Genomic DNA, 26,174 nt, shown 5'->3' with positions numbered 1-26,174 from the left:
CAAACACGGCACTGAAACAGCCTTGATTGAATTTAAGACACAAATGGACAACATCAAAGACGACCGCAAACTAGCGCTTCTCCTCCTCGCCCTGTCTGCTGCCTTCGACCTGGTCAACCATGACATCCTCTGCAAACACTTAACCACAGCAGCCAAATTCTCCGACAAGGCTAATGCATGGATTCAGTCCTTCCTGAACAACAGATCCATGAGGGTCTTTGCTCCCACAGCCTCTGCCACACCAGCCACAGTCACATGCGGCGTCCCTCGGGGCTCCTGCGTTTCCCCCACATTATATAATGTGTTTACAAAACCCCTCTTCGACATACTGGACTGCTTGGGTGTCACCTACACGAATTACGCAGATGACGCTCAAATACTTATCCCACTAACAGGCGACTACTCCACCGATAACACAGTACTCAACAACATTTATTCCATTATCCAAGAATGGATTGCCAAACACGGCCTCTGCCTCAATGACGACAAGGCTGAGCTGCTTCTCCTTGGTTCCCAATCCAGACTCAACAAACTTGACAAACTCTACCAGACATTCACTATCGACGGCAACAATATCTGTCTCCAACAGCGTTAAAACTCTTTGGATTTACCTCGATTCCTCCCTCACACTAACAAGACAGATCAACGCAATCTCTTCCGCCACTGCATACACTTGCAAGCTCATCAATGCAAGCAGACCTTACCTCTCGTCTTTCAACTGCACCACCTTAGCCAGAGCACTAGTCCTCTCCAAAGTCGACTATTGCAACGCTCTCTACCTGGGTACCAGCCAAAAGAATATCAACAAGCTGCAAATTATCTGAACATACACAAACACATCTCTGACGCCAGACGATCAAGCTAATGGCTATCTATACCTCAGAGATTCGAGTATAAAACACTCTCGCTCACTCACAAATGTTTATCCAACCAAGCACCCAGAAACCTCACAGAGAACTTCACACACCACATCCCATCTCGCCCAACTAGATCAGCAGAAACGTACGTCCTAAATATCCCCAGATACAAACTCCAAAAAGCAGGAGGTTCAAGCTTCCCTGTGCTTGCCTCCAAAATCTGGAATTCACTACCAGTCGATCTTAGATCCGAACCATCCTTTCACCGATTCAGACATGCGGCCAATAATTGGTTACTAGCCAAAGAAGCCTAGAACGCCAACTATTACCTTACTAATGTATTTACTGCCTGTACTATCCTCCTCAATCCTTGTAAATTATGCCATACTATGTACATTACCAGAAACTGTTTCACAATGTCTATACTATCTGTATTGTTTACCTATTGACCATGTTTTAATATACTGCTATGTTGTAACCACTCCAAGCGCCTGGATGCCCCAGGGCCAGGCGGCACTATACAAATAATAACTAAACTTGCATTTGCTGGAACAAGTGGAATTGGTTGTGTGTAGAGTATTTTACGTGTGGTTTTGAATTTATAGAAGTGTAGTGTTTTATAACCGATGGTTTAAAATAAATGTACTTATATTTTTTACCTGAAACCTTGAGTCCGTGTTTGCTTGAGTCACAGTGATTGTGGTCCTTTGTGTAATCTCTACTACTGCTAATTTACTCTTGAGATAAGTCTGGCTGCTCCGCTATTGCTACCACTTTAACAGTGTAGTACAGGCTTGTACCAAAGGTGAACTTGTATTACCACTTGTCTTAATTGTGTGCAGTGGTCCCTAAGAGCACTGCACAGGATTCTTCCCAACATAGCTCAGCTGTGGATGCTACATGTCAAAGATGTGGAATACGTTGGAGGAACATCCAGTCGAAAGAACGTTACCAGTTGGTAAGTAACTTATTCATCTTGGGAAAAACAGCATAAAATACATAGTGTCTTTCCTGCACAAGTATTTGACAACCCCAGGCATAGGGATTTTCAATTTTCTGGGTAAAACCCTTTAGGGGGAGCAGGCCAAACCTGCATTTAGTGATTTATAAGCAGGAATACAAGTTCCCTGTACAATTTCGATATGTGCCTGCTGAATGATGTAGTTTAATAAGTAAATAAGTGGGAGCTACAGGCAGAATCAACACTCGCTCTTCTATTTGTGAGTTTTGATGACCAAAATAGTGTTCCCTTAATTCTGGCCCTAGAAGGGAGGGATCCGAACGCCAATACCATTCATACTTTACACATACTCGCTCCATGTCGCCTGTCTATTTTTTTTTAAACAAACGTCCAATACAATATAACGTAAATTCCTCGACTCCAACTCCGCTAAAGCCTCAAGTACTGAGACAAGGAAGGAGTTGTTCATGTGGATTGAAGGAAACACCAAGCTAAACTTGCGGACTAGTTACAATGGAAATCAGCTGCACGGGACATTTAAACATGGTGGACACCTTCATCTCCACCTGTCAAGTGAGAGATGCAGAGCCGAAGGCGGAAGCAGATGCACAGAAACGGACCGTGCAGAGCGAGGTATGTGCTTGCAAGCAACTGCTTGTGAGCATTACTTACCAGAGAGTCATGAGACCTGGAGAAGCTGGCCATCGTTCTCGCCAGATGATTCCAGGCAACTTCTTGAAGACCCAAAAATTAAGAAAAGATGTAGACCTCGGCGGTGTAGATCATTCGGGGCCCCTCACAGGATTGCAGAAGGGTGGTTCCAGCAGAGATCACCACGGTCAGGCGGCCACAGTCGATCTTCCAGTGGTGAACACAGAAGCAACCCCTTCTCAGCTTCCCTTGTTGGGAGAAGGATGAAATTAAAAGGACAGGCAATTTGCGGCATAAACTGAAGATCCTGTTATTCCAAGACTCTGCTCCGAATGGGGATATCTGCAGCGAGGGAGCCCAAAAGGGAGGAGGTCTGTCCACCGGGTGGTTGAGGGACATTTCTGAATGCTTCCGCGAGTAGGGATTGAGACTGGTTGTTTCACCTGGTCCAAGTGTTGAAGCGCCAACAAGGATCTTCTGAGATCAGGTAGAGGAGCTTGGCTTCACCGGACCAATCAGTGGAGTCTGTTGGTCCACTGCAGGTATCGTCAGTGGGTTGCTCTTCATAGAAATCTTGATTCCAACAATGATCTGTTGAATAGCTGCAGGAGCCCTCCTTTTATCCAAGATTAGGCTGGTGTCTAGCCCAAGCCCACCAATACTAAGGATCTTCAACATTCAAACAGGCCATGGTTGTTAATAGCTGGACAACCGCTAGTCGTCATATCCATCCAGCAACAGACTTTAGGGTGCCAGCGGATGCGGCCTGAGACCAGACAGTCCCACCGCCACCCCTCTCTCCCCCACCCCGGCTCACACACACAGCCCACTTTCCTCCGAAGCCACAGCTTTCACTGTGAAAGGGGTTGCCATGTATGGCGTTTCCTGACCTGAGAAGGTATGAAGAGGGCTAAGATGGCTAAAGAAAAAGCCAAAATCTTGTGGCACAGACATTTTAGGGTGCCTGCCACCTTAAGTATCCATTCTCTGTAAATGAAAAAAATGCCTGAAAAAAGATGGAAATTAAAACGGCTTCGACCAGCTTGTCTTGGGTACATTGTCATAGTAAACAACAAGCAATCCGGTAAAAAAGCTTTAAGGATACAAAGTGTCCCAACTGCACTACACTGTAAGGTGATGTGTGCAATTGTAAAAATTCAAGAATTCCAAAATAGAGACCTATTTTCTGAGTATTGACAGTTTTAGGGACTGGTCAGTTTCCCCATAAGAATGAGCAAAACGGGCAAGGGTAGTAAAGCAAATATCTTTACTGACTCCAAAGGTCCGGATAGGATTAAAAAATAAGCAAAAACCAAATAAGCAAAAAGACTGGTCCAGTGCCTGCTGGTCTTAAAGACCCAAGCTACTCTTCACTGATGATGCCGACCAAGGCCGAAACATGTCTGGGGATGCTTGTTGTACTGTGCAGAAGAGATGTGACCTAGCAGTTCTGGCTGTACTACCCCTTTTGGGGTGGGACCAAGCCTGATTTGCATATGGTCTTTCCCCTTCTGTAATGGTTTGGCAGGCTGAAAAACAATCGTCTGGCGGGTTGCCCTGAGCTATGCCTGTGGTTATGATTAATTTAAAACCTTCCACCTATCACCTTTTTGTTTTGCCTAAAAACCAGTATGGAGGCTGCCATGATGGGCTCACAAACAGCCCACGTGTTTAGAATGGCCATGTTGAGCCTTCTTCGTAGTCACCTAGACAAATGGAGGCCCTAGGAAATAAAATGGCCTAGAGCAGGATTTAAAAAAATAACATTGGTATCCCAATAGCTAGCTAAAAGGTGTATAGGGCTACCAATTCAGTAAAATGCTTGCACTCTTGGTGATGCCAAAATTAAAGCACAGCACGCACCAACCTCTTCCCTAATACCCGGTTTCAGTCACCCAATCCCTCTAGAGCAGAAGTCGAGTGCCTGACAGACACTCCTGGAACTGGTCATTTTAGGGGGCAACACAATACTGTATACCTTGTACTCATTTGTCCTGTCCCCTTTCCTCCATCCTTGTGGGCGTCCCTCAACGTGGGGATGGTACTGGAACCCTAGACAGCGAAACATTGAGCTTCCTCTTTAAATTTAGTACAGCGTGCCTCACCTCGGTCCCTTTTTCCACACGCACGTGTCGGACCTGGCAGCCAGCGCAGACACTTTTTTAGCTTTCCGCTTGCTCCCTGTTTTGTTTTTTCAATATTACTTAACTTTCCTTTGATGCCTCGCCCCCTGGCACATGTCGGCCACTGGAGGTTTCACAAGATGTGCCTCATGCGACCGCTCGTTCCCGGCCTCGGACACCCATGCATTTTGTCTTGAGTGTTTGGAGCCGGACCACCGCTGGGACGCATTTTTGGTTTGCTATGCTGTCGGTCACAAAGCATTGAAGAATCTGTTGTCGCGGTGAAGGTAGAACCTCCACACATCTCCTCCTCCCCACAGTAAGCCATTTGTATCCCGGACCTCTCGTCAAGACCAGGTAGATCCTCTGTTCAGCAAGGCCCCACAGCGCGGCAACTCCTTCTCAGGGGTTCCTCGAATTCAGGTTATTGCAGGCCAGAGGGCCTCTAAGGCTAATGTCTCCCAAGCCGAGGGCTCTTCCGGGCGCTCCAGGAACAGACCTGAGGCCGCCCTGGCTACCGGCTCCCAAGCTGAGGGGCTCAGGTGCCACACTATGGTGTCCTCGGAAGGGCAACCAAGTTTGTGCTCTTCTACCCCAGGCGGTAAGGGATTACCGAGTGCCACCTCCAAGAGTCTGTCCTCGGTACGATCCAGCATGGCTACGCAGAGGTGCTGAGGCTGTCCAGCCTACCATAGCTCACTCTGAGGTTGTGAGTCAGGGTGTTGGGTCTACCGACCCGTCCGACCGAGGGCTCAGCACCTACCAGAGTGATCTCGGAGGTCGACACCTCTGCTTTGGGTGCAGAACTCTAGCTGTATCCTCCCATGTCTGAGACCTCTCAGCTCTCACACCCATGGCGTGGTGCAAGGCTTCAAAATGGCGGAGTGGCACATGGCAGAGCCTGCCAGGCCAGCAGCCATCTTGAACCCAACTCGGGGGGGGCCCCCAGTGCTTTCGCCCATCGAATGGGCTTTGCAAGATGATCCCAGCCCCTTTCCCTCTGGAAGCGGCAGCGGATCCTACAGTGCATGCTTCTGGTCTCCTCAGGGGTACATCTACCCTTCACAGCCTTTTGGCTATACGCACCAGGCGCTTCGGTGCTTTGACCCGAAGCAGACGCCCAGTGGAGGGCTTGGGCCCCTAGTGACCTGGCAGCTTGCGAGGACTGCTTCGAGCGCTTCCTCTTCCTCATGCGTTAGATGAAGGGGCTCCTGAAGGACATTGTGAAGGAGGTCATCCCGGAAACCCACCCCACCCCCACCTCTCCCCTCATCTGGGTTCCCTTCCCTGGTCCCTCCTCCGGTCAGGCCCTATCGGTTGTTTCTGACACCTCCTCCTGTACCAGCAACGCCTCCCACTGAACAGCAGTTAAACCTATGTGCAGCTCCGGCCCTAGGAGGGAACCCCGCTGGGAGCTCTGTTCCAGGGCTCGGATTCCCTTCGGTCTGTAAAAAGGGGAGAGGAGAGGACGATGATCGCGATGACTAGGACACCCAGGATGATGAACCCTCGGCATCCATTAAGGTCTTTCATGACCGCCTTCCGGTCCTGGCAGAGTTCTTGGAGGTCCCTCTGCCCGAGGAACCACCCCACCCCCCCTGGAGTTGGAAGTGCTAACAGAGGTCTTGGGTAAGCACACCACGATCCAGTCTGGCATCCCTCGCCAGAAGGACGTTCTGCAGGTGGCACAAAAGGTCTGGGAGAAGCCCAGAGCCAACGCCCAGATGAACAAGAGGTTCGGACAAGCAAGCCTCCTACAACGCCGGCCTGGCAGATGCCCAGGCCAATGGACAGGACCTCCTGGAGTCTTTGCCTCCCACATTGACGCAGCCAGCAGAGGGTCAGTGCCTTGCGGTTGATAGAGAAGTGTGGCGTGGATGCATACCACAAAGTGTTAATCTGATGTCCAAGAGTGCATCCTGGATCCGTCCTTCGAGGGCGTGGACCTTTTAAATCATCAACCGATGGCGCTTTTACAAAGAAGAAAACCTGCAGTCAAAGCGCCAAGTCCTTGGTCATCGTGGCAAAACCAGGTCAGAAATCCTTCCCTCAGAACCAGGGCTGGACTGGGTTCAAGCCTTGTGCTTTCTCCGGTTCTGTTCCAGGACACCTGGCAGCGTCTTTTCAGCAACCCGTGGGTCCTATCCGTAGTCTCCAAGGACTTCAGTCTTCCTCTTCCTTTGCCTGTATCATCTTCACCTCCTCTTCGTCAGATCGGGTCTCCGGCTCTTTTACCGGAGGTCCTTTTTCGCTGTTAGAGATGCAGGTGATAGAACTGGATCCTCTTATAGACTGGCTCTGGTTACTATTCCAGGATTTTTGCAGTACCCAAGAACAACCAGGCTGCCCCGAGAGTTGTCCTGCACCTGTCCTTTCTAAATCTGTCTTTACCGCTGGAACGCTTCAAGATGATTACTCCCGAGCACACAGCCGAGTCTGTCTGCAGGGGACTGGATGTGTTCCCTTGTCCTCAAAGATGCATACCTGCATGTTCCCATCTACCAGCCGTATCAAATGTTTCTGTGGTTCACAATTATGTTGTACCGCTTTCAGTACAGGGTGCTGCCCTTCGGCCTGAACTCTGCCCCTTCTGTCTATATGACGTTGATGAACGCAGTGTTGGGCCTTCTCCACTTGGAGGGCCATCATCTGTACTGTTACTTGGATGACTGGCTGGTGAGGGGGGGGTTACCTAAGCGGTAGGTGCACTCCTGCCAAAGATTGGCAGATATCCTTCAAGAGCTGGGGTTCTCCCTCAACCAGAGGAAGTCACAGTTGTGGCCATCTCAGGAACTGGTCTTCCTAGGGGTGGGTTGGAACACTACCATTCAGCGGGTGTTCCCCACGCCCGAGAAGCTTTGGTCCCTCCAAGGCAGTGGCACACTTTCTGGCCAACACGACCACCTCTGCATGGTGGTTCCAACACATTCTGGGCATGATTGCCTCCTGCATGCTCACTGTACAGCACGCTCCCTTCGAGATGAGTCGCTTCCAGCTCCACCCAGCTGGGATCAGGAGACGGGGTCTCAGTCGGCAGGGTTCCAATACCACTGCTCCTACTGCCTGATCTTTGCTGGTGGCTGACAGGTGGCAATGTTTTAGTGGGAGCCCCTTTCACCCGACCGGAGCCTTCGCTGGTGGTGATGATGGACTCCTCCCTTTCGTGCTGAGGAGCTACTCTGAAGGGCTATGCAATTTATGGAGCATAGTCCAGAACAAATGGCCTCCTGCATATAAATCTGCTCGAGCTTAGGGCAGTGGGACTGGCCCTCAGGACGTTTTTGCCCCTCAGTCAGGTTGGTTCTGGTCAGAACAGACAATTCTACCGCAATGTTTTACCTGAACAAGCAGGGTTGCACCGGTTTCTCAGCATGGAGGCAGTATCGATCTGGGAATGGGCCCTGTCGGAGAGTTGAATTTCAGCAGTCCACTTCCCGGGGGACAGCAATGCAGAAGCGGACCAGCTGAGCTGCTAGGTGTTGAACACCTACGAGAGGGAGTTGTACAACAATTCCTTGCTACCCCTGTTTGAGCTTTTGGGGGTCCGCAGACCTGAATTTGTTTGAATCCCCTCAGAATTCCAAGTGCCCCCAGTTTGCTTCATGGACAGGAGACAGGGTTGGGGGGGTCTCTGGGAGATGCCTTCTAGATCTGGTGGCACGACTGCAGGTGTTATGCTTTCCCACCCACCACTCTGCTTCAACTGACCCTCCGCACGTTTTGGTGTTTTGTGGGTTGCAGCCTCATCCTGATTAACCCCCCACTGGCCTTTGAGACCCTGATTTTCGGATCTGGTGCAGTTGTGCTACCAGGGTCCCATCCACTTTCAGTGCAGCAGGGCGGTGGAACATCTGGACTCGGTCAAGCTGGCTCTGGCGGCCTGTTCCTAACCAGCTGAGGCTTCAACATGCTAAATTTTTTCAGATGACAACTGGGACATCATTCAGCAGGCCAGGAGGCCCTTGACCCGGTCCCAGTAAAAGAGTAAATAGACTAGGTTCTGCCGTTGAGCTTGTGACAAGGCCTGGACCCCATCACCTGTCCTCTGGATGACATACTGGCTTTTTCACCACAACTGGCTTGTTCGGGAGTTCAGGTGGATGCTTGACGCACTTGTTTGCAGGCCATTGGGGCTTACAAGAATTTCCTTGAGCATGTTTTCTGCGGCCAACCCCCCGGTGGCTTTGACCCTCCTTAAGGGGCTGTCTCTTTCCGCCGGTCCATATCCCACACCCGGTCTGGGTCCTCAATGTAGTTCTTGCAGCTTTGCAGTGCAAGCCTTTCGATCTGATGTCTGGACATCTGCTTGGTGACACTAAATACCATTTTACTGGTGGTGCTCACCTCTTTCTGCAGGGTTAGTGAGCTGCAGGTGCTGTCCTCTTTCGAGCCCTTCACCACATTTCATGACGACAAGGTCATCGTGCGCACTCGCCCAAAATTCTTGCCCAAGGTGGTCTCTCCATTTCATCTGAATCAAGAGATCTGCTTGCTTGTGTTCTTCCAGAACCCGTCAGTCTGAGGCAGAGAGGGCCCTGCATTCCTTGGACCTCAAGATGGTCCTCAAGTTTGATCTCTCTGACAAAATGCTTTCCAGAAATTCTGAGGCATTTTGTGACTTTTGGGGGCTTCTCCCTGACTCCAAGGCTTCCATCGCCCTGTGAATGGTCCAGGCCTTTTCAGTGGGATATACGGCCAGGGGTAGACCTGTTCCTGAGGGGATTCAAGCCCATGAGGTCAGAGCTAAGGCCATAGCAGTCGTGTTTCAGAGACCGGCTTCTTGGGATGTCATCAGCAAGGCAGCTACTTGAGCCACTCCATCTATTCACTGGACACCAGCTTCAGGCGCGAAACAGAGTTTGGTCAGGCGGTTCTGAAGAAATGTTTTGCTTCATCCTAGATATGAGGCAGGTTATAACAGCTTGTTCAGTGGAATCGCCCACAATGATGGAGGACAGGGGACGAAGCCAATGAGTAATTAATGTTTCTCACCATAGTGACTAGAGTACTCAGTCTATTGTCCCCTTTCCTCCATACGTCCCATCCACCTTCCCCCGTAAGTATGCCAATGGCTAATAGGTGTTAAGTGTAGCCAAGTATCCAAGCATCCGATGTGTTTAAAGGGGACTGACATGAGGTGCCAGAGGGCGGGGCATCGGCGGAGCGTAGCCACGCCTGAGACTGCACCCCTGCGCATTATACTAAATTAAAGGGAAGCTCAATTTTTCACTGTCAATGCTTGTGATAACGTAGCCATCTTTGGGGATGCCCACAAAGATGGAGGTAAGAGGAATATGTACTATGAGTACTCTAGTCACTAGAGTGAGTAACTTAAAATATTAAGGTGTAAAGCAACATAAAGGTAGGGGGACTAGGGGAAAAGTTCCTCTGGCCACCAAAAAGAGATCAAGGAACCAGAAAAGGTAAGGTTGGGGTCAGCAGAGGAAAAAGTTGAGGATCCCCAATAAGTAGCCCTAGAATCCCCAAAATAGGAATTCTTGCCCAACAGTGTGAAAAGGAAGCTTGCTCAACAGTGTAGTTCAGAGGTATCAGGCAGTCAGTTCACAGGTGGTCAAATTTATTGCATCCACCTGCTAGAATGTATTTAGCATGTTATCACAGGATCTGAATCTCTGACCACAGCAGGTTAATGCTGTATGTACTTCAACTAAACCGCTCCCGACTTCTTCTCAAAACAAGGAGTTGAAAACCTGCCCTTGCATGTTAGTGCAGGACACTAAAGCCGAGCCAACTGTCTGTTTTATGAAACTTAAATGATATGGTCTTAACTTTGCATCATCTCATGTGTTCTCATTATGCAGGATTGCCTATGTCTGATCAGTACTTGAAATTGGAGGAAGAGCGTAGGCACAAGCAGAAATTGGAAAAAGACAAGAAGAAGAAAAAGCAAAAGAAAGAGAAAAAGGGCATGAAGAATCGCCGTCATAGTTCCCTTCACACAGAAAGTGATGAGGACATTGCACCTGCTCAGCAAGTTGATATAATTACAGAGGAAATGCCTGAGGTAAGCATGTGGTTATCTTACTCTTGTGTTCTAATGCTTTTCTATGGCTTTGATCTGTAGAACAGATCTACAATAAAAACTGCTCCTGGGAAGCATGAGAGGGGGTGTATAGGTGTTGGGATGACTGATCACTCTTCTTGCTTATAAATTCTGATTAAAATCCATTGATGCTTACCACCATTCATATGTCTCGTCTACAGAGAATTCCATCAAACTGGAATCTCTTTGTATGCTATAGAGACACACATTGTTCTGCTTTATCGAATAATCAAACTGCAGAAACCATTAGCAGCACCCTTGTATAGGTACCAGCTAGTTTGCAAGAAAGTGGTAGCAGCCTGGGGTGCTGTTGAGCAGCAACCAAGATGGCTGCTTCAGCTTTGTGCTCCCTAACCCGGCAATATCCTCAAATAAAATCCTCTCTGCTGGGATTGCGCCTCAGTAACTGCTCCTGGGAGCCTGCTGCAGCATTCGGGAACCTGCCCACTTTCCACTATTCATACTATCGGTGTGTCTGCACCCAGGGCCCTCTGCTCCGCATGCCTGGCGTGTGGCTCTGGGTTACCCCCGGCTGGCTATCCTGTGGTGCTCTGTGGGAGGCTGGAGGATCTGTTCAGGATGACCGCTTTGTTCAGTCTCCCAGAGTCTCCTGCAGCTGCCACGAGTGCCTGTGTGCTTTGTGGGAAACTGCGCAAGATGTGCTGAAGAGTTGGGGGAGCAGCGGCTGCTGTTGGGATACGTACCTTCAATGTGGCCCTGATCCCCACTAGTGCCGCTACCTGGGCACTAGAGGGAACACTTCTCATGCTTCACTGTTTGCTCTTCCTAAAACCTTCAAGGAAGCTCTGTGCGGGTACCCGTTGCTTGCTTTCGCACAGAGCACTACATATATTTAATCAACACATACTCAGGGTACACTAACGGATCAATCCGGAGGCATTCCCTGATTCCATTTTCCCTGTGGTGTGCTCGAATTGCCTACCTTGCTTCAATTGATTGCTTTTCTCCTGCATATTCCTCATCATGATAGATATCCATCATCCAGGTATGCTGTTCGGAAACCTTTGGACAGGGGGCATAGTGGACCTCGACTCGGCCGCCGATTCTTCTTGTCCGGCTCTCGATCGTCGGCTGCGGAAGTGACGTCAGGTTGTGTGTGTGTGTGTGTGTGTATTACGGTGAGTGATGTATCATATATTCATTTCCGAGGCTTGTGGAATCTGCTTAGATCATATGCTATGCATAGACCAACATCTAGTGGAAACTGTGGAGTATTACAGTTCGAGTTAGTGCCAGTAATACTAACCCTAGTGTTTTTTTCTGCCATCGTGAGCAGACGCTTATCGCAGAGTTCAATTTCGGCTAATGCCATTTTTTTATCACACATAAAAAATAGTTTACTCTTTCTGTCCTTTTCCTTCCGACTTTGACAAATTCCTTGACACAGTGGAAAAGACAGCCGTCTGACGAATTCCAGATTCGACTGACCCTTTTGGCCTTGGAAGGCTGCAACGGGAGAGTGGGGAGCGGTCATTGAAGAATGTATTTTCCCAACCATTCCCTTTCTCGCCTGGCTGCCTTTCCCAAAAATGATAGAACACCATTTAAATTATGCCCCACGTGCAATAAATAATTCCCGTGGATAGACCAACACCGAGTGTGTAACTTGTGTCTGCACCATGACCACAACAAGGGGCATTTTGGAGCCTACAAGCTCTGAAAAACTAAGACTCGGAAAGAACGAAGAGCCAAGAGCTGGGCGCAGCGCGCAATGCAGGCTGAGGTTGCCATTGACATGGAGGGAGCTTCCATTGATGGCAGCGTCGCCGTCTTTTCGGGCGGCGGGGGCGATGGGGAACAGCAAAGTTCCCAAGTGCAGGCCCCCTACCCCCAAGAGACAGGCCAGCGGCTCTGTTACGGGGATAACACCCGGCAGCAAAAGCACTTCCACTACCCCCACCACTAAACACACCTCCCGGGGCGATGAGTCGACGTTGTCAACAAAACGCCCAAGTACTGTGTCATGGGAAAGGTCTACAGAATCCCTGCCATCTGGGCACTCGGGGTCCCGAGCGCCCCATGATAGGCCCCGGAAATCAAGACGCTGTCCCTAAAACCCCATTGATCGTACGCCGAAAGCCGGCTGACGAGGCGGAGGTCCGTCCCACTACCGAAAGTCGACATCATACGTTGAAATCGGCGGTAGGGTCGAAGAAGACTGTTTTATCGCACCTAGTCAAAAAACAGGCCCCTGAGAGCCTGCTAAGGGCTACTCACTCCAAGAAACACTCCTCCCTAAGTCCTATAAGGACAAATCTACTCCCACTAGAGAACCTTTCTTTGCCCCACAAGAGGAGGGTGTGTTGGCTGAAGCCTTACAGAAGAAGGGCCTACCCACAACCCCAGGGCCTCCCTACCCCCTTAAAGCCAGTCCCTACCACTCAGTACCCCAGTGTCATTCCCAGTTCAGCCTAATGACTGTGGAAGACATAGATGGGGTCATGAGAAGAATGACCCTTTTCGCCAATTTCTTTGAAAAAAAAAAACCCTCAGGCTAATCATAACTTTCAGGTTACACCACCTACTACTGAGCCTTCAAGCTCCCTGCCTCTGACTCCCAGCCCCCAGCTAAAAGAGCTTGTCCTGACTCACTACCAGTCCAACCGGTACGAGGTTATCTGTATGACGTCCATACAGACACCGAAGGTGACAATGAGGACTGTCGGCAATCTGATAATTATTATGCTGGTGATGATGATGATGATGACGACGACGACGAAGAGGCAGAGGTGTATACTGTGGCCTCGAGCAAAACAGAAAGGTGATTGCTGGAAGGTTTTACATTAATGATAACCACTGGCACGGCTCTGGGCAACCCTCCAGACCATCATTTTTCAGCCTGCCAAGCCATTACAGAAGGGGATAAACCCCAAAAGGGGCAGTCCAGCCCGAACTGCTAGGTTGCATCCCTTCTGCATGAGACCACAAGCATCCCCAAACATGTTTCAGCCTTGTTGGGCATCCTCTGTGAGGAGTATCTTGGGTCTCTAGGCCCGACAGACAAGGGACCCACGTATGGGCATACCCGTTCACTTGGGGGGGGACTTGAGCAAAACAGAAAGGTGATGGCTGGAAGGTTTTGATTTGATCATAACCACAGGCACGGCTCTGGGAAACCCTCCCAGACCATCATTTTTCAGCCTGCTATGCCAATACAGAAGGGGATAAACCATATGCAAATCAGGCTTTGTATACTCTGGCCTCACTAATTCAACAGGACTGCCCAGTGGCCGATTCGCCAGTGGATAATCAGCCCTTCCATAACAATATGTTAATCAAAGCTGCTGAACACTTTGGTATCCAGACACAGGAAACGCAGCTAGACAAAGACTTTGTGGAGGATATTTCGGGAGACAAAGCTGCCACCCAATTCATCCCAATTTTAAAATCTGTCCAGAGGAGGATCCTACCTTCACTTTAGACACCTAACCCGACTAGGGCAGTCAACCCGCAAGTGGAGAAATGTTTCCACCCAGCAACATCTGACCCGCTATATAGCAGGGGCCAGCTTAAGCAGGACTCGCTCGTGGTGACGAAGACCAGTAAAAGGGCAGGGACACCACTAGCCTCTTCAGAGGCGCACCCCGAGACAATGAGAGCAAGAAGCTCTATACTATAGGGAGGAAAGTTGCGACTTCAGCGGCTTTCCAGACCACAATCGTCAACAATTCAACACTGTTGGCAAGTTATAATTGCCACAAATGGGATGAAATGACTGCCTTAATAGCTTCTGCTCCCAAACCTTTAATTTCACAACTAGCCCTGGTGGCGGTTGACGGCAAAGCAACTCCCAACTGCATCCTTAAAAATAACCTTGATGCGGTAGATAATGCGGGCAGGATTATCGCTGAGGGGACTATAATCAAATGCCACGCTTGGCTATGCCAATTTGCCTTTAAGCTTGAGACCTAGGCTACGTTACTTAACATGCCATTGGAACCTTCCGTCTTATTCAGTAAAGCAGCAGAGAACGCCTTGAAGTCCACCAAAGAGGAATACGACAACTTGAAGTCTCTGTGCCAGTTGACAAAGAAACAACCAGGCCAGAGAGGTGGAAACAATTTCTGCTGTTTTTTCGTGTCCAAAATTCCCAACAAGGCTCTTGGTATGGACAGGGTCAAAATTCTTCATGGAACAACTGGGGTCAAGCCTCATAAGGCTACCAGAGAAGCCGGCGCAGATCCCGCGCCCGGGGAAGATCCTCCACATCTAGAGGTGGAGGAACACCTATCAAGCAATAAAAGCCTGCTACAGGTCCGCTCCCATGCCTCCCCATTAGGGGGACATATTTCACTCTTCACCCACGCATGGGAGGGAATAACCACGGACAAGTGGGTGCTATTGACAGTAGAGGGAGGTTATGGTTTGGAGCTCATACAAAGACCATTGAATCATCCCCTGCTCCAGAGAAAGACAACAACGGAAGAACAGCTCATCCTTCTCGAAGAGGTCAACGCGCTGCTTTTCAAGGATGCCATAGAGATTGTGCTGTCCAATGAGGTAAAAAAGGGTATGTATTCAACCTACTTCCTTATGCCAAAAAAAATCGATCTATGCGCACAGTGTTAGACTTAAGCCCTACAAACACTTACGTAAAGCCACAGAAATTCTGCATGACAACGCTAAAAGAGGTAATCCCCCTGCTAAAGCGGGGCGATTACATGGCAACACTGGATATGAAAGATGCCTATTTTCATATTTCAATGTTCCCAGCGCACAGAAAACTCTTGCGTTTCAAGAATGCAAACTAGCACTACCATTTCAAGGTACTACCCTTCGGAATAGAGTCTGCTCCAAGGGTATTCATCAAGGTACTGGCGGTGGTGGCAGCGCACCTGCGCAGGGACGCAATCCTAGTGTACCCCTACCATGATGACTGGCCGATCACAGGGGAATCCCCCCATTTATGCAAAATAAACACGCGAAGAACCATAAACGTTCTCTTCCAATTGGGTTTCTCTATAAACGAGAAAATGTCAAGTTCTGTACCAAACACAAAACGGTTCCTAGGAGCTGCCTTAGACACAAAGGCAGGCTTGGCCTTTCCATCCATGGAAAGAGTTCAAAACATGCTTTGGCAAATACCTCAGTATCAAGCCGGTAGCCAGATAAGCGTATGCAAAGCAATGCGTTTACTAAGCATGATGGCGTCGTGCATATACCTGGTCCCACACGCATGTTTGCGCATGCGCCCCATGCAGGAGTTTTTGGCGAAACAGCGGTCTCAGGCAAGCGGTCAGTGGGACGATCCAGTGGTCGTTTCGCCAACACTAGTTCAAAAACTATGCTGGTGGACATAGGAAAATCTGTTAAAGGGGAAAACCCTTCCAAGATCCGGAGGAGCAAGCGATTGTTAAAACAGACTTGTCACTCTCCGGGTGGGGGGCTCATTTCCTTCACCACACAGCACATGGTCTGTGGACTCACATCACGGCACAGAACCACATCAACCTGCTGGCACTACTAGCAGTATTCAAAGCACTTAAAGCTTTTGAAGCACAGCTGACAAACCAGAAGGTTCAGATCTAAACGGGACAGCACCACTGCAATGTTCTATATAAACAAACAAGGGGGCACGCACTCTCCAAGTCTTTCCAAGCTGGCACAGAAAATATGGAGGTAGGCACTCAAACGGGGGTTATTCCTATCATCCCAACATGTTCATGGGGTACTCAACACTCTAGCAGACTCTCTGAGCAGAGATCCCCTAACAGAGGAACACAAGTGGCAACTAGATTCAAGTGGAGTACACCACATCTTTTCCCAGTGTGGTTACCCCACGCTAGACTTGTTCGCTACAGGAGAAAACAAGCAATGCCCAGACTTCGTGTCCAGGTTCCCCCAACCAGGCTCCAAGGGGAACGCCCTATGGATGAACTGGTCAGGGAAATGTGCTTAGGCTTTTCCCCCTACTCCCTTAATGAGCAAGGTAGTGAACAAGATTTACAGGGAACAAATGACGCTCATCCTAGTTGCTCCCATGTGGGCAAGACAGCCATGGTATCCACATCTGCGCAAACTGGCGATGTGCAATCCAATCAAACTCCCATGTCAGATGAACCTATTGACCCAACACGGGGGAATAACAGTTCACCGTCACCCTCAACCACACTCCATGAACCTGGCAACTTGGCTCCTGAGGTCATAGAGTTCGGACACCTTAATCTGCCACAACGGTGTATGGATATCCTCAAGGAGGCTCGTAAACCAAACACCAGACACTGTTATTTCGACAAGTGGAGAAGGTTTGTAATCTGGTGCCAGTCTAAACACATAAACCCTGCAGAATGTACTCCATTCCACATTCTAAACTATATGCGCCACTTGTTAGACTCAGGGTTAGTATTCAACTCCATAAAGGTCCGCCTGTCGGCTTTATCATCGTACACCACCTCTCAGAGTAAGGTATCTTGGTGGAAAATTCCAGTCTTCAAGGCATTTATGGAAGCGGTAAAGAGACTCCACCCTCCAATTTCTAACCCACCGCCAGGCTGGGATCTCAATGTTGTACTCGCTAAACTCATGGGGCCCCCTTTCGAGCCTATGCACAAGTCAAGTCTTAAACACCTGACATACCAGACTGCCTTCTTAGTGTCTATTAGTTCCATGAGAAGAGTTAGTGAATTGCAAGCATTGTCAGTGCAGGACCCTTTCTTTATCATTCATAAAGAAAAATTGGTTTTACGTACTCATCCGAACTTTTCTCCTAAATTAATTTCCAAATTCCACGTGAACCAATCCATTGAGCTACAGGCCTTCTTTCAGAATCCAACTAGCTCAGCTGAGGTAAAACTCCACACACTGGATGTGAGGATGGCGGTCCTTTACTATGTAAACAAGACCAGACCCCTAAGGAAAACAGACCAGCTATTTGTCTCTGTAGCACCACGCAGAGAAGATCACATTTCCAAGAATGCCATCTCCAGGTGGATAGTCAGATGCATGCAACTGTGCTATTCATTATTCGGGTTTCCAGATTTCGGTGAACTCCGAAAATATCCGATATCTGACCGCTGTGACTTTTTTTTATATTCCCCGGGGGACTCTGAAAAACGCTGGCATTTTATATAATTTCAATATAATTGCAGCGGGAGCCGGATTCGAACTGCTGCTGTTTTGCATTGTCTTGTTTCAAAGACATAGGCATGCCGATGATCTAAATTCTCCCAGTCCTGGCTGTACTAAGCTATTGGAACCTGACATTACATTAACCACTATTGCCTCCTTGTGGCAGACGGTTGAATTACCCATATAAATCCCACACTCTGATCTGAACAGCGTTCCAACTGTTCATTTACAAAGTAATTTCCCCTCTGTTGGCATACACTGTTGGAATTAGGCTAATGAATATCAATGCAAAGTCACATTTACAGGAAACTTCTAAGCAAAGACCGTATCAAAGGCTCCTTTTTTGCTGTGTTCTACCCACATGAAACATGCACTACTTTGTCTTCTTTATCTGTGCAAGCCTATTAATGTAACTAAAGCTCTTATTTTAGGATGGTCCAAACATTCTACAAATAGCTTTCTGTCTGGTAGGAATTAGCCAGGACATGAATCTTTTCTGTCAGAGTTTGAATATCAAAGCTACAAATATTTAATAAGTATTGAGGAGTGATAATTTGTAGGAAGTGCAATCATTACTGCCTTTACAAGGCTTTGGTATGAATGTTACAAATGCAAATAGCACGGATGGAGGTGTAATACCTGCTTTCATCAAGGAAGCATACAGATTAGTCAGGTGGTGGCACAAATATTAAGCTTTTGGCATATAATTCAGAGCACAAACTTGGCTTTGACTGGTTTCATTATCACAGCTGCAGAGAGTATTTCTTTTTTAAGTAAGCATTCTATCAAAAACATGCTACAAATTATAGCTTTCTACCCCATTGCAGCTTTAGGATGGAAGGATAACTCGGGGCAACGCGTTTGTCTTAAAAGCAAGAGAATGCAAAGTAACACAGGTTTGAATCCTGGTCCCGCGCTGCATTGGGCACGTTATTAAAGATGAAGGTTCATGGACTGAATGGCGATTTTAGTCTTTATAGTACGCTTTTTCACAATTGTTGCCTTTACAGTGGACTTTTTCTATTTATATTAGTCGATAGTTATCTAGTTATTCTTCCTCCTAGATGTCTGTGTTACCATTTATATGCTTGTATGGTGTAGCCAAAGGTGGGTGTTACCTGTTTAGTGGCCTATTTGCTGCCTCAATCAGCCACGTGTGGCGTATGTGTTACTTTTGATTCAATCTGTTGTCCTTTGCTAAATCTATATTTTTTTCTTGGGTGGAAATGTAGCACTTGCCTGGAGCTGTTGTCACTTTTTTTTAGTTGTGTCATGGACTTGCATTTGGGAAAACAAGTGCTTGGTGCGTACACTCAGCAGACCAATGGGAAATGAGAATAAAGAAGAGTCATCCGCCTTGGACACCCTGGTGTAAAGATGCCTTAATTCATTTGCAGGAACCAGGCTACAAAAATGACACCCTTACTTTGACACTGGATGCAGTAGTAGATCATTGTGAGTCTCAATAAAGTGATCACTGTCAAACGGGATTCTGCATATGTATCTGAAATAGACCTGGGTTACAGTAAATCGCATGAGGTTTCCATCAGATGTATCTACAATACAAGCACATAACAGCTAGCAGATTGTGTTAGTTGTTGTAACTCCCAAGTCCAATTAACTGTTGCTAAAAGCTTTGCATCTCCTCTGCTTTGTTGTACACAAGACAGAGGTGTTCAGTGGTGTGTTGAGAGAGTCAAAATATTACATTATATGGTGAAACCAAATCTCCAATGTGCACCTCTCAATACATCGACGTTAACGATTCTAAAATATTTACTAAAATGAGTTGGGTCGCCTAATTTCTGCGTCCTTAAGGCTACAGTGTTCTTTTACAAGGGTCATCCTTATTCGATATGTTTTGGATTTTTGAGCAGGTGCATATCATGGAGCTAAACTATCCTAAACATGTCAAGGTTGAGGGTGAATGTTTCTATTGTACTTTAATGGAATTTTTAGCCCCTACAGATTACACTGACCTTTGCAAAAAGACGACTTTCCCCCAATATTAATATAACACATGTATAGATGTTGCTCTGCACACTACATACTATAGTTCTGCAAAGTAACTACACACTTCCAAGGGCAAACTGGCATAGAGACAAGCTCTTGGACATATAGGGTGAAGAACTCGTAGGAAAAAGCAGATGGAGGCAAATGTAAGTGAAGGCTTAGGGATGAGGGGTCCTATTTGGGACTCCCCCATTAAAAGAAGAAAAATGAAAACAGTTGTAGAAGAGCCAAAGTAGAAGATCACAAACGCTCTACACACATTTTCTCTTGCGGAGGCAGCATACACAAATGTAACTAACATTTTGCCAATCTGCCCCTTTTTGTATGGTGACCAGACGTCCCGGTTTTCCCGGGCTGGTGCCAGATACAGGGGTTACATGGTCTGCACATCTGCAACACAGCCAGCTGTCCCTTCATCAACTGTGGTGCCAGGAGGACACAGAGGTCTGATTGCACCAGCTGTGCAATGCCCACAATGCTGCCAGTCCCTGAGGGAGTGCCTGTGCCACTGGTCCCCTTGGTACCACTAATCGCTCTCGAGGGGCCAATGGGCCCAAAGGCAGGGGTCACGTTGGGGGAAAAACATCACAGCTTCCCGTTTGGGGAACTTGCTGAGGAATTGGATGGTAGATCACTTCATGCAACAGGCCCAGTTAGGTCAGGATGTGCACATAGCAACCTTATTACCGCTCTGAGAAAATGGCGCAGTGCGCCATCTTTTATTTTACATTTTTTACAGGTGTCTTATTTGAAAGTGTGCGAGGTAAGCTGTGCTATGGGAATGGTGTGCAGCATCTATGTGCACAATCCAAGGGGTCTTGACGATGCAACAGCACTAAAACACAAACCTTTTCTTTTTTTTCATTCTTGCAGCCGATCATGAGAGATATTACCATACTTATGCACTGAATGAAACAATGCAAGAACATTTCTGTGTTTACACTGGAAAAAGCAGTTATCTGTGATTTTTTTTGAAAGGGGCAAAGGGAAAAACACGAACACAGATTCTGAAAAGTTTTGAAAACGCTGGAAAAAAAACCCAGAAGTAAAATAAAATAAAAATAAAATAGAATAAACTCCTAAAACGGGATACCCTATTCATCATCAAACTACACACTGCCTTTCACACCAAGAGTTCACTCCACTAGAAGCACCGGAGCTACCTTGGCCTTTATCGCAAATGTCCCCAAATTGACACCCTAAAGCAGAGATGCAGGTGGGACAAGCAGTTTTAGAACATCTGTTTGCTGCTGCTCCTTCTCACAACCCACCACCTTCTCCTAACACTGCTCGCTGATCTATGCATAGCATGTGATCCAAGCAGATTCCACAAACCTCAGAAGGGATACATTACTCACCATAATCGGATTTCTGATGCTTGTATCTGCTTAGATTCACATGCGCCCGCCGCCCCCCTTGCTCCCCTGAGAGAAGGTGCATAGATGTTTTATGAGCTTTTCTGATATTTATCTGCTTGGATACACCTGGATCTACGATACACTTCATGCTACCTCATGTCAGAAAAAAAACAATCTGAGGGACCTCGACGCGTGAAGGACCATGGGTACAGTGGACGTCACACTAGGGATAGTATTACTGGCATGCCCCTTTCGTCCCTTTTTGAGGTTTCTGTAATACTCTGCAGCTTCCACTAAGCAGATACAAGCATCAGAAATACAATTACAGTGAGTAATGTATCATATATATATATATATATTTCTGAGGCTTGTGGAATCTGCTTAGATCATATGCTGTGCATAGGCCGACATCTAGTGGAAGCTGCAGAGGTCCCTCAGTTTTTTTCCGCCGGACGCGTATAGCCGAGTTCCTTTTGGCATAAAGCCATTGACTATTTACAATTAGCGATAGTATTCCTTTCTATCCTTTCACCGACCTCCGAAACACCACGCTGGTAAAGACAGAGAAACTGCCCGTTGGAGACTAACGCGAGGGACCATTCGGCCTTGGAAGGCCGCCCCGGGCCTCAGCACAGACAGTAGGGAGAGAGGGGGGAGGCCATTTTAGGGTGTATATATTCCCCTACGCTTTGCTTTCCCAGCTGCCATAGCCTGTCATTATGGAAAATACACCTTTTAAATTCTGCCCCAAGTGTAATAGCAAATTCCCGTGGAAGTTTGTAACGTGTGTCTCCCAAGAGACCACGTCGAAACGTCTTGTCGAGCATGCAAGCTCTTCAAGCCAAAGACGTTAAAGGACCGCTCCATGAAACGCTGGGCCTACTACGCCAGGCAGCTCGAAGTCATGGAGGTCGAAGGCGCCTTTAGCGATGGCAGTGATGCCACACTTTCAGACGGCGAGGGCGATGGGGTAGCTACAGCTACCCAAACGCAGGCCCACGACCCCATAGGACAGGCAGGTGGCCATTTTGTGTGGACTACCCCCGGTGGCGGCAGCGCTACAAAGACACACACCACTAAGCACATAAGCCCAGGTCGAGACTCGACACATGGGTCGAGTGATCGACAGCATTCGACACCCAGGGTAAGGTCCCCTGGGTCCTGGTCCTCTGGGCAATCACGCTCGATCGCCACACAACAGGGCCCAACTCTCGAAAGATGGCAAGTGTGCTGCTCGTAAAACTCCCTCTGAAGGTCGATCGTCCGCAGACGAAACGTTGGCCCTTCCCGCATCTGAAAATAGACGCTCAGCGTCAGATATAGTAATAGGCCCCAAAAAGGCAGTTAAACACACCTCTGGGCCATCACAACAAATCCTCTAAAACTCCTCATTAGGACAAGAGCCCTCCTAGGGATCAATCCCATCAGAAGGAAAAACCTAGGGCCCATAGAGAAACCTAGAGAATCTAGGCCTAGATCTCGAAAGGAAAAATCTAAGGTGGTTTCTCCCGCAGATGAGGACTTGGGACTTCCCCTTAGCCTGTGGTTATCCCACGTTCCAAAGAATGGTCTTCTCAAGACATAGACAGAGTGATAAGAAGAATGACCTTTTATGGCCAATTTTTTCGAGAAGAACCCTGATTACCTTCAGAGTTTCCACTCCACTCCCCCCCACCTCAGCTCCCTCTGGTTCCCAAGCCTCTGCTATACCTACTCGACCCCCTACTAAGAGGTTTCGTACTAATGTTCCTTTACAAAGTACAGTCCTAGATCTCTATGACCCAGAATCAGACCACGAAGATGATCTCTCCTTTGTAGATGCAACTGACCCTCATTTTGATGAGGATACAGCAGACCCTTATTATGGGGATGACGAGGACCAAGAGGCTGACCAAGAAGCCAGTATGTACTCTATAGATTCCCCTCTTAACCAAGACACTCCAGTTGTCGATTCTCCTATTGATAATCAACCCCTCCTCAATGAAGTACTAGCCAAAGCGGCTGAGCTCTTTCAGATTGACACCCAGAAGGTACAGGAGGATAAAGACTTTGCAGAACAAATTCTTGGACAAAAAGACAGTGGCCCAGTTTATCCCGCTACTGAAATCAGTGCAACGCAGAATACAGCCATCTTTAGAAGCCCCTAATCTCACACGGGCCGTAAACCCACGTGTAGAGAAATTATTCAGACCTGCACCTTCAGAACCTTTATAAATTAGAGGGCAACTGAAACCAGACTCCTTAGTTGTGACTAGAACTAGAAAAAGAGCAGGCACACCCTTTGATTCCTCTGAGGCTCCACCCGATAAGGAGAGCAAAAAGATTTACGCCATGGGCAGAATGGTTGTCTCCTCTGCGGCCTTTGAAACCAGAATAGCGAACAATGCAACACTCTTAGCTAGTTACAACTGCCACAAGTGGGAAGAAATGTCTGCTTTTCTTTCGTCTGCCCCAAAGCCACTCAAATCCCAACTAGCACAGGTGGCTGCAGATGGGAAGGCAGTGTCTAGCTGTCTCCTTAAAACCAATTTTCAAGCGGCGGACAATGCCGGAAGAGTTATTGCATAAGGCATGCATAGCTGTGCCAGTGAGGTTTTAGACCGGAAACGCAGGCTACTCTAATAAACATGCCTGTTGAACCTAACGTGCTCTTCGGTAAGGCAGTAGAAGACGCCCTTAAAACAGCAAAGGACGAGTATGACATGCTTAAATCTTTAGGTCAACTCACCAACAAGCCTTCCGGATGGAGGGGCAATTCCAATTTTTGACGTTTTCGAGGCCAAAACTCTCAACGAGGATCCAGCTACAGTCAACGTCAGGGTTCCTCCTGGGGATATATTCAAGGCCAATCCTCCCAGGGCTATCCCAGAGGACAACGCAGAGGTTGTGGTCGCGTCAGAGGCCCTGCTCGAGGTGGCACACCACCTCAGAGCAAGTGACATTCCGCTTCAGGTGCCCTCCCATGCTTCTCCAGTAGGAGGACGCATTTCCAGCTACACCACGCATGGGAGGGAATCACCTCAGATAGACGGGTGCTGTTCACAGTAGCAGGCGGATACTGTATAGAACTACTCCAATGTCCACACGACCACCACCCACGACAGAAGATCCACTCAGAAGAACATCAGTGTATCCTTCTCGAAGAGATAGCCACACTTCTATTAAAGGATCTAATCTAAGTCGTCCCGGCCAACCAGGTAAACAGGGGTATTTATTCAACTTACTTCCTTGTGCCAAATAAAGATCTTACAATGGGCCCAGTATTAGATTTGCGCCCTGTAAACAAGTATGTCAAGCCCTAAAAGTTCTGCATGACTACGCTACAAGAGGTAATCCCTCTACTAAAAAGGGGGGATTACATGGCAACACTGGATATGAAAGATGCCTATTTTCATATTTCAATGTTCTCAGCGCACAGAAGATTCTTGCGTTTTAAGATAGCGAACCAGTACTACCAATTCAAGCGGCTGCCCTTCGGAATAGCCTCGGCTCCAAAGGTATTCACAAAGGTACTGGCGGTGCTGGCAACGCACCTGCGCGGGGAGGCAATCCCAGTGTACCCTTATCTGGACGACTCGCTCATTATAGAGGAATCGCCCCTGATTTGCAGACAAAACATTCAGAGAACTATCAACCTCCTCTTTCAATTGGGCTTCTCCATCAACGAGAAAAAGCCAAGCCTAGTGCCAAGCTCTTCAAAACAGTTCCCTAGGAGCTGTCTTAAACACAGAAGAGGGATTGGTCTTTCCATCAGAGGAAAGAGTAAAAAATGTGTTACTGCAAATACCACATTATCTGGCCGGCTGCCAAATAAGGGTGCGCAAAGCTATGATTTTAATAGGCATGATGGCATCTTGCATTTACCTGGTTCCTCATGCGCGCCTGCACATGCGACCCATGCATGAGTGGTTGGCGAAACAGTTGTCTCGGGCAAGTGGTCAGTGGGACGATCTAGTGGTCGTTTCGCCAACATTTGTACTAAATCTTCGCTGGTGGACAAGAGAATCTAACGAAAGATTAACCTTTCTACGATCCAGAGGTACAGGCGGTTGTCACGACGGACACCTCACTGGCAGAGTGGGGGACTCGCTACCTTCAGCACACAGCTCTGGGTCTGTGGTCAAGCACTGTAGCTCAGAACCACATCAATCTGCTGGAAGTTCTGGCAGTATTCCAAGCCCTTCAGGCATTTGAATCCCATTTAACAAACCTATCTGTGCAGATCCTAACAGACAGCACTACAGCAATGTTTTATATCATCAACCAGGGGGTACACGTTCTCCAAACCTGTCCAGACTTGCACAGCAAATTTGGAAATGGGCACTCAAATGAAAAATGTTCCTGTCGTCGCATGTTCCAGGGGAACTCAACTCGCTAGCAGACTCATTGAGCAGAGATCCCCTACCAGAGGCACGCGAGTGGCGTCTACACGAAGAAGTCATAGAACACCTTCTCTCAATGGGGTTTCCCAACTATAGGTTTATTCGCCACAAGCAAAAACAGTCAGTGCCCAGACTTTGCGTCCATGTTCCCCCAGCCAGGCTCCAAGGGGAACGCCCTATGGATAAACTGGTCAGGGAAATTTGCTTGCGCTTTTCCCCGCCAACACTGCTCATGAGGAAGGTGTTGAACAAGATGCACAAGGATCTGATGACGCTTATCCTAGTTGCTTCTATGTGGGCAAGACAACCATGGTATCCACATCTGCGCAAACTGGCGATGTGCGATCCCATCAAACTCCCGTGTCAGTACAACCTACTCACCCAGGCATGCAGGAGAAGCAAGGTACATCACAGTCAGTCAGCAGGTCAAAAGTGGGTACAAGCCTGGCAAACATGGCATGGGGGACTAACAGTGCACCCGCAGCCGCACTCAATGAACTTGGCAGCATGGCTCCTGAGGTCATATAGTTCAGACATCTCAACCTGCCACAGAGATGCATACAAATCTTGAAATCAAGAAAACCAAACACTAGGCACTGTTACTTTGACCAATGCAGAGGATTTGTAATTTGGTGCCAGGCTAAACAAATCAACCCGGTAGAATGTACTCCATCCC

At 48.0% G+C, this 26,174-nt stretch overlaps 1 protein-coding gene across 2 annotated transcripts in view; it reads left to right on the top strand.

Moving 5' to 3' along the window:
* Positions 1-26,174, top strand: part of AP3D1 (adaptor related protein complex 3 subunit delta 1) — a 2,198,421-nt gene that overhangs the window by 1,216,238 nt on the left and 956,009 nt on the right. For both annotated transcript variants that reach the window (XM_069649511.1, XM_069649512.1), the window contains exon 20: positions 10,415-10,617. In XM_069649511.1, the coding sequence (XP_069505612.1) occupies positions 10,415-10,617 (203 nt within the window). The remainder of the gene's footprint in view (positions 1-10,414; positions 10,618-26,174) is intronic.

Source organism: Ambystoma mexicanum, chromosome 1p, assembly GCF_040938575.1.
Source record: "Ambystoma mexicanum isolate Mex_15411 chromosome 1p, UKY_AmexF1_1, whole genome shotgun sequence".
Taxonomy (NCBI): domain Eukaryota; kingdom Metazoa; phylum Chordata; class Amphibia; order Caudata; family Ambystomatidae; genus Ambystoma; species Ambystoma mexicanum.
Note: the sequence above shows the minus strand (reverse complement) of the source record. Positions and strands in the feature narration are given on the sequence as shown.